At 44.3% G+C, this 16995-nt stretch overlaps 1 protein-coding gene across 1 annotated transcript in view; it reads right to left on the bottom strand.

Annotated features, from left to right (window-relative positions):
• The window catches only part of ddx21 (DEAD (Asp-Glu-Ala-Asp) box helicase 21), a 42608-nt gene extending 42339 nt beyond the window's left edge, over positions 1–269 (bottom strand). Inside the window, exon 1 of the mRNA XM_078565810.1 lies at positions 77–269. Coding sequence (XP_078421936.1) covers positions 77–166 — 90 coding nt within the window. The 5' untranslated portion in view covers positions 167–269. The remainder of the gene's footprint in view (positions 1–76) is intronic.
• Positions 270–16995: the final 16726 nt, after the last annotated feature.

Here is a 16995-nt window from a genome sequence, read left to right as displayed (position 1 = left end):
GCCCTCACCCAGGGCCCGATTCCGCCCTCACCCAGGGCCCGATTCCGCCCTCACCCTGCGGGGCCGCCGCCCTCACCTTGCTTTTTTTGTGCGCCTTCTTGCTCACGGACTCTGGTTCCATCGTGGGCTCCGGGTCCTCGGGGTCACAGCTGAGTCGAGCCGGCATTTCTCGAACAGCGAGCGGGACACGCGGCTACCAGAGACCGGACCGCGGCCGGAAAGAGGGGGCGGCAGCTGCGCACAACCTCCAGAGACAACGCCGCTCCGGCTCACTCCGGTACTGCAGGCCCACGCCGGCTAATTCCTCCAAGGACAGCGCCGCTCCGGCTCACTCCGGTACTGCAGGCCCGCACCGGTTAATTCCTCCAGGGACAGCGCCGCTCCGGCTCACTCCGGTACTGCAGGCCCGCACCGGTTAATTCCTCCAGGGACAGCGCCGCTCCAGCTCACTCCGGTACTACAGGGCCACACAGGCTAATTCCTCCAGGGACAGCGCCGCTCCAGCTCACTCCGGTACTGCAGGCCCGCACCGGCGAATTCCTCCAGGGAATCATCTGCAAACTTTGAAATTGTTCCCTGTACACCAAGGTCTAGATCATTAATATATCGCAGGAAAAGCAAGGGTCCCAATACTGACCCCTGGAGAACTCCACTATAAACCTTCCTCCAGCCCAAAAAACATCCATTAACCATTAAGATAAAAGCAAAATACTGTGGATGCTGGAAATCTGAAACAAAAATTGCTGGAAAAACTCAGCAGGTCTGACAGCATCTGTAGAGAGGAAGACAGAGTTAATGTTTCAAGTCTGTATGACTCTTCATCAGAACTAAAGAGAAGTAAAAATGTGGTGAAATATACACTGTTAAAGCGAGTGGGACAGGTGAAGCTGGATAGAAGGCCAGTGATAGGTGGAGGCAAAGGAGAGATTGCCAAAGATGTCATAAACAAAAGGACAACAGGGTGTTGACGGTGGTGATATTAGCTAAAGGATGGGCTAATGGTGACCTTAAGGGTAGAAAGCAGGACGAGCAAGTGACAGATGGCCCTAGTGGGGGTGGGGTGGGCTGGGGGGAAGGGATCGAAATAGGCTAAAAGGTGGAGATAAAACAATGAATGGGAATACATTTTAAAAATAATAATGGAAATAGGCAGGAAAAGAAAAAAAATATATAAAAATATATACATAATTATTAGAAAAAAGGGGGATCAAAAAGGGGGTGAGGATGGAGGAGAGAGTTCATGATCTGAATCACAGAATCACACAGTGCAAAAGAGGCCCTTCGGCCCATCGAGTCTGCACCGACACATAAGAAACACCTGACCTACCTACCTAATCCCATTTACCAGCACTTGGACCATAGCCTTGAATGTTATGACATGCCATGTGCTCATCCAGGTACTTTTTAAAGGATGTGAGGCAGCCCGCCGCCACCACCCTCCCAGGCAGCACATTCCAGACTGTCACCACCCTCTAGGTAAAAAAGTTTTTCCTCACATCCCCCCTAAACCTCCTGCCCCTCACCTTGAACTTATGCCCCCTTGTGACTGACCCTTCAACTAAGGGGAACAGCTGCTCTCTATCCACTCTGTCCATGCCCCTCATAATCTTGTACACCTGAAGCCGTTGAACTCAATGATAAGTCTGGAAGGCTGTAAAGTGCCTGATTGGAAGATGAGGTGCTGTTCCTCCAGTTTGCGTTGAGCTTCACTGGAATATTGCACCAGGCCAAGGACGGACATGTGGGCATGAGAGCAGGGTGGTGTGTTGAAATGGCAAGCGACAGGAACGTCTGGGTCATGCTTGTGGACAGACAGAAGGTGCCTTGCCCCTTTATTGTTTTTGTTTCAGATTTCCAGCATCCACAGTATTTTGCTTTTATCTTAATGGTTAATGGATGTTTTTTGGGCTGGAGGAAGGTTTATAGTGGAGTTCCCCAGGGGTCAGTATTGGGACCCTTGCTTTTCCTGCGATATATTAATGATCTAGACCTTGGTGTACAGGGAACAATTTCAAAGTTTGCAGATGATTCCCTGGAGGAATTGCACTTCCCTCAATTTAGTCCACTGCATTCGCTGCTCCCAATGTGGTTTCCTCTACATTGGAGAGACCAAACGCAGACTGGGTGACCGCTTTGCGGAACACCTTCGGTCTGTCCGCAAGCATGGTTCTAGGTCCTTCTGCCAATGGGAACAGTTTCTCCTTATCTATTCTGTCTAGACCCCTCATGATTTTGAACAAATCTATCAATTCTCCTCTCAGCCTTCTTATCTCCAAGGAAAACAGTCCCAGCTTCTCCAATCTTTCTATGTAACTGAAGTTACTTATCACTGGAATCATTCTCATGAACCTTTTCTGCACTCTCTCTAATGCCTTCACAGCTTTAGGAATAAATTGTGGCACCAGTTGAGGCCGATCCAGTTATACAAGCTTAATATAACCTCCTTGCTCTTGTACTCTCTGCCCCCTATTAATAAAGCCCAGGGTGCCTTATGTTTTATTAACTGTTCTCTCAACCTGTCCTGCCACCTTCAAAGATTTATGCACGTATACACCCAGGTCCCACCTGTTCTTGCACCACCTTTTAAAATTGTACCCTTTATTTTATATTTTCTCTCCACATTCTTCCTACCAGAATGAGTCACTTCACATTTCTCTGCATTAACTTTCATCTGCCACTTGTCTGCCCATTCCACCAACCTGCGTATTTTCTTTTGAAGTTCTACACTATACTCCTTAAAATTCAAAATACTTCCAAGTTTACTGTCATCTGCAAATTTTGTAATTGTAATCTGTACATCAAGGTCTAAGTCATTAATATACAAACAGGAAGAGCAGGGGTTCTAACATCAATCCCTGGGGAACTCCACTATAAACCTTCTTCTAGTCCAAAAGATAACCATTAACCACTACTTTCTGTTTTCTGTCACTCAACTAAATTCATGTCCATGTTACTACCGTCTCTTTTATTCCATGATCTCTAACTTTGCTCACAAGTCTGCTGTGTAGCACTTTTGCAAATACTTTTTGGAAGTCTATGTACACCACATCAACAACATTACCCTCATTAAACCTCTCTGTTGCTCATCATAAAACTCCAGCAAGTTAGTTAAACATGATTTTCCCTTAACAAACCGAAACTGGCTTTCCTTAAATAATCAACATTTGTCCAAGAGACAGTTAATTTTGTCCCAAATTATCATTTCTAGAAGTTTCCCCAGAACTCAGTGGCCTGTAGTTGCTGGGTTTTACACCCTTTTTTGAACAAGGGTGTAACATTTGCAATTCTCCAATCCTCTGGCACTGCCCCTGAGTCTAAGGAAGCATCTTCTCAGGACACATGGGAATGGGCCAGAAATGTAGCCTGGACAGTGGTGTCCACATCCTGGGAATGAATATATTTGTATATAAATACTGTATTCCACGTTTTTCTTTCTTGATTCACTTATTAGAATATCCTAGAAGCAGACAGTTAAAGAAACCATTCAGACCAGTATACCTTGAGCGGGGTCTTGGAAAGAACTAATGATTCCAGCTCTCGCTCTGGAAATATTTCCCTGTCAAGTGTTTATCTAATTCCCTTTTGCAAGTGGCTGTTGATTTTAGTAGTTTCAGTTGCTATAAATGTGCCAACAGGCATCCAGCTCAGAAAAGTTACTTTTTTCTGGGTAAATATTCAAGATGGTGGTATAAGCTAACTCCACTAAACTTTTGAATTTGTTTTGTCACTCTCTAATTAACAGTTTGGGATTGGTAACATTTCCATATCTACTGAATGATTTGACAGATCAGTATTCTGTTACTTACTCTTCCTTCAATGGTAACTTTCTCTCCTTCATAAATGTGAAATTTGAGCCAATGAGCTCTAAGAAATGTGTGTGATAGCTCAAGTATGACACAGGGAAAGTGACACAAAGGACAGAACTCAAATACTGTCATATTTTTGTCCTGAATGCTGGATATTTCACCATGTTCAGCCTCAGCAACTATTCCTGTCAATTGACTTAATATTCCCTATGTGATGGGAGTGCACCCTTTTCTGCACAGGATCCATTTAAATGATCGTGTGGCCCAGGGATCATAATGGAGGAAGCTTAATCTATGACAAAAACAAAAATACCTGGAAAAACTCAGCAGGTCTGGCAGCATCTGTGGAAGGGAGCACAGTCAACGTTTCGAGTCCGCATGACTCTTCAACAGAATTTAATCTATGCATTGGCTATTGGAATGATGTTGTTACATGATTCTCCTCTATTTACAGATGGCCGGCTGGGTAGGCACCCTTATGCAAAAACTTTTGAAATAGTATAAATGTATTGACATCAAACAATGAACAAGTGGTACAATTTTCCACACAGGTGAGCCATATTGTTTTCTTACACTCCTCAATTTACAGAACATGCGCATACAAACAAAAAAAACTTTTATAACTCTCCATGACAAAGCTGGTTTAAGCTTTTAAAAAACATAAAGATTTTTGATTGCTCATGTCTCACGTCTTTCTGATAATGACCAATATCAGGTCCATTTTACCTGTGTATACAGACAGAAAGTCATTGGAGCATGGCTAAATCTATTGACACCAAACACTATTGGTTGTTAAGAACTTAACTAGTTCACTTTAAAATTCCATTGTAATCTTGCACCTGAATTCATACTGTTCATGTGATCCAGGAAGTGTGTCAGCATTTGCAGGTAGTGTGTGTTATTATTAGCAAGGAGTCCTGTGACTGTCTCAATATTAGTAGGGAGTGTCTGGGACTGTGTCAATTACATTTGCCGAGGATTCTCAGTAGTGTGTCAATGTTAGCAGTGGGTCCCCAGAAATGTGTAAATATTAGCAGGAAATATGTCAATATTAGCAAGGAATGTCTGAAAGTTTGACTAAATGAGCAGGAGTCCACAGGGAGTGTGTCAATACAAGCAGGGAGCCCTTGTGAATGTATCAATATTCAGGAGGGTGCCCCCAGGAGTGTATAAATATTAGCGTGGGTACCTGGGAGCATGTTAATATATGTGTGGGGTCCTTGTGGGGGTGGCATTAACAAGGGTTCCCCAAGAATGTGTCATTACCAGCACAGCATCCCTGGGAATTTGTCTTTTTTGGCAGGGGCTCCCTGGAAATGTATCAATTTTTTAAATGATCTGCTCATGGGATGTGAGCATCCCTCATAATGCCAGCATTTATTGCCCTTAAGAAGGTGGTGGTGAGCTACCTTCTTGAACTGCTGCAGTCCCACTGGAGTAGTTACACCAACAGTGCTGTTCGGGAGGGAGTTCTGGGCTTTTGATCCAGCGACATATTTACAAGCCAGGATGATGAGCAACTTGGAGGGAAACTTGCAGGTGGTGTTTGTAGGAGGATGGAAATATGTTAGGGATAAAGACTTGAGGGAAGATGTAAAGCATTAACATCACAACCATACATGATGCTAATGTAATAATGCTGTCTGATCACATGACTGAGAAGGAAGCAAGATCTTGAAGAGAGCAGAAGCTCCAACCTCATGTGGATATCCAAATGTGTAAATTTTTACTGCAAATAAATAGTTCAGCTTAAAAAACGATAGACTTGAGCAGCATACTTTTTGGGACACTAGACAATCCCCAAACTGTGCCTAAACCCCTATCAAACAAAACATGGTGGCAGTGAGTGAAAGACCCAGCAAAGACTGAAAGAAGCTACAGGGCTGGCAAGAAAAGAGAATCTCAAAACGAGGTTTAAAATAAAATACTTTGCAGACTCACCAAGACATTGGAACATTGCGGGAGTAGCAGAGGCAAACTGTGACACAGACCCAGAGAACAGACAACAGTGAGTACAGGCCCAAAACAGCAAGCAACAGCAGAGAAGCAGGATCAATGCAGAAACAATTCCAGGGCTCAGCAGAAACATGGTATTCACCCTACAGCTCCCAGAGCCATTTCAAAGTGCAGAAGACCCACAGCCGGCCCAGAAGTGGGGGAACTGGAGAACAAGGGTCACATTGTTTAGAACTACTTCAGGATTACATAGAAAAGACCAGGTCGTCACTTTACTTTATGCTGTAGGAACTATCACTGATGACATGATAACAAGGCAAGGGGTTGATGAGATTTTAGCTTCTTGTATGAGGAAGTCAGTGCAAGCTTTCAACTCTTACTTCAGTGACCATCGAAACTTAATAACTGAGAGGACTAAATTTAACAGAAGTAAACAAAGGCCAGATTAAATCATTCATTTGTTTATCAATCATCTCAATAGGCTAGCCGGGAACTGTACTTATGGAATTTTAAAAGATGAGTTGATTCATGACAGGATTGTTGTAGGGGTGTTAGATGAGGTATTATAAGATCTCCTCCAGATAAGGGAGGATTTAATACTAGTGAAAGCAGTGCAGATCACAAGATAAACAGAACTTAGAAAACAGAAGTGTGAGTTCATTTGTGGGGAAGCAGAGGTCCCAGGGAGAAGATTGAGCGAAACCATTCAATTCATAGGCCATAAGATGGAAAGTATGACAAAGTCTAAGCCGACCTAAATAGAGAAAAGGTCGCCAGCTCGTCATTTTAAAACACCTTCGGTGTGGCAGGAATAAACTGTACCATTGAGAAGAACATCCAGCAGGGAAGCAGAGTGCCACAACCATGGAAAAAATAGGTGGTGGCATAGTGGTATTGTCACTGGACTGGTATTCCAGCGTAAAGCTCTGGGGACCTGGGTTCAAATCCCACCAAAGGAAATGGCAGAATTTGAATTCAATAAAAAGGTGTAATTAAAAGTCTAATGATGACCATGAAACCATTGTCGATTGTAAAAACCCATCTGGTTCACTAATGTCCTTCAGGGAAGGAAATCTGTCATCCTCATCTGGTCTGGCCTACATGTGACTCCAGACCCATAATGTGGTTGACTCTTAACTGCCCTCTGAAATGGCTGAGCAAGCCACTCAGTTGTATCAATCCACTAAAAGGTCAGTAAAAAGGAATTAAACTGGATGGAGCATCTGGCATCGACCTAGGCACCAGAAACAACAATGGCAAACTCAGCCCTGTTGACCCTGTAAATTCCCCCTTACTGACATCTGGGGGCTTGTGCCAAGTCACAGGCTAGTCAAGCAACAGCCTGACATAGTCATCCTCGTGGAATCATACCTGACAGATAATGTCCCAGACACCACCATCAGTGGTATACCGTCGGGAGGGGATTGCACTGGGAGTCCTCAACATTGACTTATGGCATCTGGTCAAACATGGGCAAAGAAACCTCTTGCTGACTACCACAAACTATCCACCCCGCACCCCACCTCACCTCCACCCCCTCCCCCAACGCCCTGCACCACCCCCCGCCCCAGCTGATGAATCAGTGCTCCTCCATGTTGAACACCACTTGGAGGAAGCACTGAGGGTGGCAAGGACGCAGAAGGTACTCAGTGTGGGGGACTTCAATGTCCATTACCAAGAGTGGCTCGGTAGCACTGCTACTGACCGAGCTGACCGAGTCCTAAATGATATAGCTGCTAGGCTGGGTCTGCGGGAGGTGGTGAGGGAAAAACATACTTGACCTCATCCTCACCAACCTGCCTGCAGCAGATGCATCTGTCAATGACAGTATGAGTAGGAGTGACCACCACACAGTCACTATGGAGACAAAGTCCCATCTTCACATTGAGGATACCCTCCATCGTGTTGTGTGACACGGCCACCGTGCTAAATGGGAAAGGTTTCGAACAGATATAGCAACTCAAGACTGGGCATCCATGAGGTGCTGTGGGCCATCAGCAGCAGCAGAATTGTAATCGAACACAATCTGTAACCTCATGTCCCAGCATATGGGGGATATGCTCTACCATTACGACCAAGCTAGGGATCAACCCTGGTTCAATGAAGAGTGCAGGAGGGCATGCCAGGAGCAGCACCAGGCATACCTAAAAATGAGGTGACAACCTGGTGAAGCTTGCATGCCAAACAGCATAAGCAGTAAGTGATAGACAGGGCTAAGCGAACCAACAACCAACGGATCAGATCTAAGCTCTGCAGTCCTGCCTTATCCTGTCATGAATGGCGATGGACAATTAAACAACTCACTGGAGGAGAAGGCTCCACAAATTCCCCATCCTCAATGATGGGGGAACCCAGCAAATCAGTGCAAAAGGTAAGGCTGAAGCATTTGCTACAATCTTCAGCTGGAAATGATCCATCTCGGCCTCCTCCAGAGGTCCTCAGCATCACAGATGCCAGTCTTCAGCCATTTCGATTCATTCCACGTGATATCAAGAAATGGCTGAAGGCACTAGATAGTGCAAAGGCTATGGGCCCTGACAATATTCCAGTACAGCTACAACATTGGCATCTACCTGGCTATGTGGAAATTTGCCCAGGTATATCCTGTACACAAAAAGCAGGACAAATCTCACCTGGCCAATTACTGCCCCATCAGTCTACTGTCCATCTACTCATCAGTAAAGTAATGGAAGGGGTTATTAACAATGCTATCAAGCTGCACATTCCTTAACAATAACTTGCTCGCTGACGCCCAGTTTGGGATCCGTCAGGGCCACTCAGCTCCTGACCTCATTACAGCCTTGGTTCAAACATGGACAAAAGAGCTGAATTCCAGAGATGAGGTGAGAGTGACTGCCCTTGGCATCAAGGCCACATTTGACTGAGTGTAGCATCAAGGAGCCCGAGAAAAACTGGAGTCAATGGGAATCAGGGGGAAAACTCTCCACTGGTTGGGCGTCATACCTAGCACAAAGAAAGATGGTTGTGGTTGTTGCAGGTCAGTCATCTCAGCTCCAGGACATCACTGCAGGAGTTCCTCAGGATGGTGTCCTCGGCCCAACTGCCTTCAGCTGCTTCATCAATGACCTGCCCTCCATCATAAGGTCAGAAGTGGGGATGTTCGCTGATGATTGTACAATGTTCAGCACCATTCTCGACTCCTCAGATACTGAAGCAGTCCATGTCCAAATGCAGCAAGACCTGGACAACATCCAGGCTTGGACTGACAAGTGGCAAGTAACATTCGTGTCATACAAGTGTCAGGCAATGACCATCTCCAACAAGAGAGAATCTAACCATCGCCCCTTGATGTTCAGTGGCATTACCATCACTGAATCACCCAATATTAACATCCTGGGGGTTACCATTGACCAGAAACTGAACTGGACTAGCCATATAAATACTGTGGCTACAATAGCAGATCAGAGACTAGGAATCCTGCAGCAAGTAACTCACCTCCTGACTCCCCAAAGCCTGTCCACTATCTACAAGGCACAAGTCAGAAATGTGATGGAATACTCTCCACTTGTCTGGATGAATGTAGCTCCCACAACACTCAAGAAGCTTGATTGGCGCCACATCCACAAACATTCACTCCCTCCACCACCGACGCACAGTAGCAGCAGTGTGTACCATCTACAAGATGCACCGAGGAGCTCACCAAGGCTCCTTAGACAGCACCTTCCAAACCCAATGATCACTACCATCTCAAAGGACAAGGGCAGCAGATAGATGGGAACATCACCATCTAGAAGTTCTCTTCCAAGTAGGTCACCATCCTGACTTGGAAATATATCACTGTTCCTTCAGCGTCACTGGGTCTGAATCCTGGAACTCCCTCCCTAATAGCATTGTGGGTGTACCTACACCACAGGGACTGCAGCGGTTCAAGAAAGCAGCTCACCACCACCTTCTCAAGGGCAATTAGGGATGGCCAATAAATGCTGGCCCAGCCAGCGACACCCACATCCCATAAATGAATTTAAAAAACTTCAAAACTGTCTGTCGCTCAAAAGCACTGACAACCTGTAAATAGAGGGAAAAAGTTTTAAGACAGAGCCACATACAAGAAGTGAAAGAACCACAAACAAAGGAAGTGACCTTCCTAGGGGAGGTAAATGACACTGAAAACAAATACTGTGGTGTTAAAGTCAAAGTGGATGAATAGCCCACAGAGTCTGTTTTATCAGACAAAGTCAAATGGCTCAAACAGATTATATTGCAACCTAATCCATCAAATTACAGAGTCTGGGGGACTACAATGAAAATGGAAGGCCAACTCATACAAAGTGTAGATATAAAGATAGAGAAATCTTCAAACGTCTTAATGTCATTCAAAATCAAGAATGTTCTCTACTAAACAGAAAAGATTTGCTGAAACAGAAATTAATCTGCAAGGTGCATGAAGTTGCTAATGAGAATTACAGCACTGCATTCCGAAATTCTCCAGGAATGGGAAAATTAAACAGCGAGTACCGTAACACCCCACGAGCTGATGCTAAACCAACTCGCCTATTTACATCCAGGAAAGTCCCTCACCCTGAACAAAGTTAAGGTTGAAATTGAAAAGATGCAGCAGCAAGGGGTTATCTCACCATGCCAAAAAAAGTGCTGTTCAGGGATGGTCATGGTCCTAAAGCCAAACAGCTTTATAAGAATCTGCCTGGATTTAACTCAACAAAACAAATCAGTGGAACCTGAGATCCACCCAATGGCCTCAGTAGACGAGAGTCTTGCCAAACCAGGCAAGAGCACTTTATTTACCAAACTGGATGTGAACAATGGATTTTGGCAGGTGTCTCTGGACAAAGAATCCTGATTGCTGACCACATTTATAATGCAATCCAGTCGTTATTGTTTCAATAGATTGCTCTTTGAGATTGTGTCTGCTCCAGAAATTTTCCAAATTTTAGAAGGCATGGAAGGAGTAATATCCCATTGATGATAGACTCATACATGGCTCCATGAGAGAGGACATGATCACAGAATCACAGAATTGTTACAGCGCAGAAGGAGGCCATTCGGCCCACCGTGTCTGCACCGGCTCTCTAAATGAGCATTATGACTCATTGCCATTCTCCTGCCTTTTCCCCGTAACCCTGCACATTGTTTCTATTTAAATAATCATCCACTATCCCCTTGAATGCCTCTATTGAACCTGCCTCCACCACACTTCCAGACAGTACATTCCAGACTTGAACCACTCGCTGTGTGAAAGTTTTTTCTCACATCATATTTGCCTCTTTTGCAAATCACTTTAAATCTGTGCCTTCTCATTTTTTGATCCTTTCTCCCTATCCACTCTCTTCAGCCCCCTCATGATTTTGAACACCTCCATCAAATCTCCTCTTAGCCTTCTCCTTTCCAAGGAGAACAGTCCCAACCTCTCCAATCTATCTTCAGAACCCAAGTTTCTCATCTCTGACACCATTCTTGTAAACCTCCCCTGCACTCTCTCCAATGCGTTCACATCCTTCCAATAGTGTGGTGTTCAGAACTGTACACAATACTCCAGCTGAAGTCTAACTAGGGTCTTATATAAGCTCAACATAACCTCCCTGCTCTTGTACTCTATACCCCTGTTAATAAAGCCAAGGATACTGTATGCTTTATTAACTGCTCTCTAAATGATCACAGAGTCAGAGCGGTCCTGAGAGCTTTATGGGATGCAGACCTAACACTAAATGAAAAATAGGTCAAATCCATGGTGCAGAATTTTTTGTCCTGCAGGCACCTGAATGGGAGTGAAATAGCGCGTGATGACGATGGGTGGGTGTCCTAACGTCATCATGCACTCTCGCGATAATTTGGTTCGTGGACGCACGAGAGAGTTGGCAGCATACCCACCGACAATTAAGAGGCCTATTAAGGCCCTTAAATAAGTAATTAATTTGTATTTTTCGCTGTCTACTCAACTGTTCGGTTGGCTAGCGGGCGAATAGGCCTGGAGGCCTTTGCATTTTTTACCATGGGCAAGATGAGGTTTCCAACGGTTACTAAAAAAACAATAAAAATTTTTCAACATGTTCCTCTTCATGTGATTGGGTTACATTTGGGGACATGTTTATATAATTTGTAAAATGTTTATTTTTAATTTTAAAATCCTTCAGCTCCCTGAAGCAGCTCTGTGCCTCCAGAGAGCTGTCAGTACGTGCTCCCCTGCACATGCACACACTTCAGTACTCGCACTCCTCCTGCCCCCACGCCGGCAGCACTGAGGCTCTTAGTGTGCCTTTCACGCTGGCTGGCCGTTAACTGACCAAACAGCGTGAAACCGCAGTCAGAGCTTGATCACGGGTGGTCTCGTAGCAGTTCCTGGACCCACCCGATGAGGGGAAAATCCTCCCCATGATTAAGTTTTTAGGTCACTCGTACAAACCACTGCAATCACAGTTGACCTGCAACAAATGAAAGATATCAGAGAAATTCCACAACCCAGGAACATAACCAACATCAAACATTCCTCAGGAAGGTGAACCGTGGGAAAGTTCCTACCCAATTTAACAGAGGTCAATGAGCCCTTGAGACAGCTGTTGAAACAGGGTCAACAGTGGTTCTGGAATGTGGATCAGCAAAATGCTTTTGAAAAGATTAAACAACTTTTAATCTCTTCTGAAATATTGGCACAATATGACTCAGAACTACCGACATTAATAATGGCAGATGAATTGTCATCAGGTCTGGGGGTGGTATTATTTCAAGTACAGAGAGATGGCAAGCATAGACCAGTTTACTATGCCTCTAGGTCAGTGGCAGAAATGGAACAGTCATATACCATGACAAAATGAATGAAAAAAAGGAAGCTTTTGGAACTCCTTTTCAAAATCAAAACAGACCATAAACCACTTGTAGTATAAGGGTGTTTGGCAATAGCAAGGGTTAATCTGGGACTGGAGAACAGTACCACCCCAGTATGATGCAGAGAGACATATGACAATAGGCAGGAGACAGCGTTGTATGGAGATACTCCAGTAAAAGTCAGCATGAAGTTAGCTTCTTCTCTGGGCTACACTTTGTGTATATGGATATAGTTATGTTACCAACAAACACTATCGTTCAACCTTACATGCCTCTGCACTGCTTCATGAGACCTACTGAACAAACCCTTATGTTTGGAAATAGAGATAGTTTAAGTAAGTTTTATTTGTATTTGTGGGTGTTAGGAATGAGTGTTAGCTTTGAAGTTTAAGTTTGATTTGTATTTTGTATCTGTGTGTTAAGAAAGGTCAGTGGAGTTTTAGTTTCACTTTAAAAGGCTGCTTGCATTTCTAATGAGAAGTTTACGACCCATATAAAGTAAAAGTAAACACACAAGTGGAAAGAATAGTGCTGTTGCCGAGCAACAGAGGGGCTAGATAGGCAGGTTTCTCCCACAGATATACACACAGAACTAAAGAAACAGCAGTTTTAAGTTCAGTTGTAGTCAGGACCCCAGAGAGACTGGACACTAGGAGAGGGAACTGCAGATCTCCCAAAAGAACGAAAGGTCCCAAGCAAAGAAAAACCCCCAAAATCCAGGAGAATGGGAGAGGGGAAAGTCCAAAGGAGACCTCATAGTCAAAGGAAGAACAGGAACCTGGGAATAGGTCCTGTTAAGTGAAAAGTGAGCGGCAGAGAGAAAGGCTCCGAGCTTCAGATTTAAAGTGAGAACAGCTTGCAAGAAGCAAGGAGGTTCAAAGAGACAACTGAAGGTCTGTAATTCTTTGCTATGGGCGTGTGAAGCAGTGGTGTATTGTTAAGGCTGAGTTGGTGAGAGAGAGTGCATGGAAGACAGCTTGAGTGCATGTGGTGACCCAGGGAAGAGGAACATCAGAAGGACAGTTTGAAACCCTGGAGGTGAACGCTTGTGGAAGGCGTCTGAGAGAAAATGTCGGTTTGGGAGAAGATTCCAAGGCAAGGTTTTGGAGAGTGGAGATTGGAATCCCTCGTGTGAAGGACGGAATTCCGTGAGACTGGTTGGTTCATGGTGTGACAAGTGTCTGGGGGGAGTGAAGGAGACATCCATAGCATTTGTTTGAGGTGGCATCTGTCGCTTGGTTTCAGAGTGCGGTGTGTCTGACCACAGGGTGCCATAGGTGTACATGGACTGTGCATTTACTGTAAACATTAAAATATAAGATAGCTTTTGTGATTTATGTTATCCTTAAAATCTGTATATATCTGTAAAGGTATAGTTGTGGGTGAAGGAATATTGTAATATAGTTCATCTTTTCTTGTTGAATAAATGTTGTATTCTTTTGTGTAAAGTTCATCAGCTGACTCCTGTGACTCTGTTCAGTAGCTAGTCTCCATGTATCTACACAAACAAATAAAAGTTAGCATCTAACAAGCTGAGTTCCACCCTGGGATCAGGCTTGTCCAGGGGTAACCTCAGCTTGGATCATAACACTAACAAAATGGTGGTAGCTAATGAATGAACTCAAAGTAGTTGGTGAAGGACCCGGAATCTGAAAGACTAAAGGAACAGCATCCTGACTGACTGGAGTGTACCTGAACCAAAGACACAGCTAGAGATCACCTAAAAGGGTGCTCCATTGCAGATGTGAAGGCTGAAGGGCAGAGGAAAAAATCCACTGTGCAGCTAAGGGACTTCACCAGAAATGTGGGGGTCCATTGTGATTCCCCATCGATTGCAGAGTCAAAGGACCTAGGCAAGCACAAGCAAAAATTCAGCTCTAAGGCTGAACTGGCCTTTAAAAGTCTTCAGGCTATTAATCAGTTAAAACAGCCAGTTTCATTAATCACCGGGTTCAGAGTCAGTGCCAAACCATGTGGCAGCTGATATCCATTGAACAAAGTTTTAAAAACTTAACCAAAGCTGAGAATCACTTTTCAATCGTCCTAACATACTCCAAAAATGCTCTAAAATGTCCAAATCTTTGATTAGAAAATTTGCTGCAAGAAATCAATCCCTTTGAGGTTGGGTCTGCGATCACTGTGGGAACCTGCCAAAACCCAAGAAGCGCATGAAGAAGCATTAAAAAAATGGTTACTGCAGCACAATCTTTAAGAGTGAAACAGCATTTAATCTTGTACTCCCCTGAGCTAAAAAGCAACCATGGAGAATAAATCAACCCTACCAGATCAATTTGGGCTGATACAAGGGCCAGACCAGGTGCTGAATTGGGGGTTTTGACAAAAAACATTTTCAAGATACATGATAGCTTCCTGATTAGATAAGAAGACAGATGCTGAACAAATGAATATATTACAGTACTCAGTAGGTCTGATGCTGATGACATCATTATGAGGCAAGGAATAAATGCATCTTCAGGTAAGTTTGACAATGTTCTGAAATCCTTCAATGCCTATTTTAATTTAAGAAATAATAAAATCTTAGAGCATGCAAAACTCAACAAGCAAGAACAATAGCCTGGAGAAGCCATTGGCACTTTCATAAATGAATTATACAGATTTGCTAAAGGCTGTGACTATGACAACCTTAAGTTAGAGCTCATATGAGACCAAATAGGAGTCAAAGTGGCTGATGATGCCTCACCGGACATACTACAAAAGAAGATCTGACTTTAGAAAAGGCAATCCAAATAGTCAGGCAGCCTGAAATCCACCAACAATACTGGTCCATTTAACAAGGTGAGGTTAAACCATGGTATACAGTAACCCGAACTGCCCAGCTCATAAAGCAACAAAAGAGCAGGGAGACTCCAGGCTGAGGAACACAATACCCAAACAGACCACATGATAGTGGGAGACCATGTCAACACTGTGGAGCCAAAAGACCTCACAGGCAAGATCAATGTCCAGCAACCTCTGTGCAATGTTTCAACCCAGCTGGGACAATTTGGAAAGCTATGCAAGTCTAGGACCTCGAGACATGTGGAGGATCCCAAAGCAGTCCAAGAGATTGAGGTATCACACCAGGGATAAGTCCAACCATGCTTCTTGGACGAGACCAAGGATCCTGGGTTCTCCTTTTGGAATGCTGACATCTCTGTAAACAGTCACCTCACCAATTTCAAATGAGACGTGGGAGCCAGTGTTACGGTCCTCTCTGATAAGGAACAGTGGCTGAAAGATCTCTGGCTGTGGATGACAGACACACCACCAGTCCTGGAGGAATCTGACTTCCAGTCGTAGGCATGATTCTAGAACCACTCTGCTTTGGCGACAAGCAAATATTCGAAATTTTGTACATCATCCAAAACCAATCCTTTTCTCTTTTGAGCAAGGAGGCCTAAGTTGCTCTTAACCTCCTCAAAATGGCAGATGTCAAAACAACTTCTGTCATCAACTACAAAGAACTGCAAGTTCCTGAGAGGTCCACCAGTGAAGATTCTCTCGACTGAGGCCTCATTCTGAATTGTCTTCACTCTGTGCAGAGCCGGTTTGTACAAATCCCCTGCAGGTGGTAGAAGCTCCTCTTTGGTCAGACCAGCCCAACCTTCAGATAAACACCACACTTTGAGCAGAAGACACACAGAAACAGAATGATGAGCCCCAACCTCAGGCTCCAATGATTGCTGTCACACAACCAGCGAACACCATGGCAATGAAACTGCAATTTCCAGCGACCATTAACTCACCAGAGTAAGGTACAAGGGTGCAGGAATGAACACAATGTGGCGAGGAAAGCCAAACTGCAGATTGAGCTCATGGATGAGGAACATTCAAATGGAATGGAGATAGACCTTCAACTCACAGAAAGTTCATGATGGACACCACAGAAAAAGACACCCCATGTTCGTCCTATGAAGGAAGGAGTGAACGCTCCCTCAGGAAGACACATGGCAAGTCTATGGTGTCCAAACAAAGCAAATGGGTTGTTGATAAGGAAAAGTTCAACTCCAAGGAGCACAAAAGGCAAATCAGATAGAGACAACCAAGTACCGGAAACACAAAATACTACAATTTCAACTCCAAGCCAACAAAGCTTGCCCAAAGCAAGTTAGCCTACCACTTCTCCAAGTGTGACCAGAATGAGATCTGGAAGAATTGTCAAGCCTCCAGATGATCTGAATCTATAAAGTCAGAGACTTGAGGGAGGGAGAAGGGTTAGCAAGTAAAGTAAAGATTGTACTGTAAATATGTTGGGTAAAGACTTAGAGGGAGGTGTATTATAAGGGTAGTCAACATACCAAAGGTTAATGTGGAACTGGAGAACAGTACCACCCACAGTATGATGTAGAGAGTCACATGACAGTAGACATGAGTTGTTGAGTCTGTCAAGTTGTATGGAGAGACTCAAGCAGAAGTCAGCATGAAGTTAGCTCCT

This window comes from Cetorhinus maximus, chromosome 20 (genome assembly GCF_964194155.1).
Source record: "Cetorhinus maximus chromosome 20, sCetMax3.hap1.1, whole genome shotgun sequence".
NCBI classification, from domain to species: domain Eukaryota; kingdom Metazoa; phylum Chordata; class Chondrichthyes; order Lamniformes; family Cetorhinidae; genus Cetorhinus; species Cetorhinus maximus.
The sequence above is the reverse complement of the archived record's forward strand: the minus strand, read 5'-3'. Positions and strand labels throughout refer to the sequence as shown.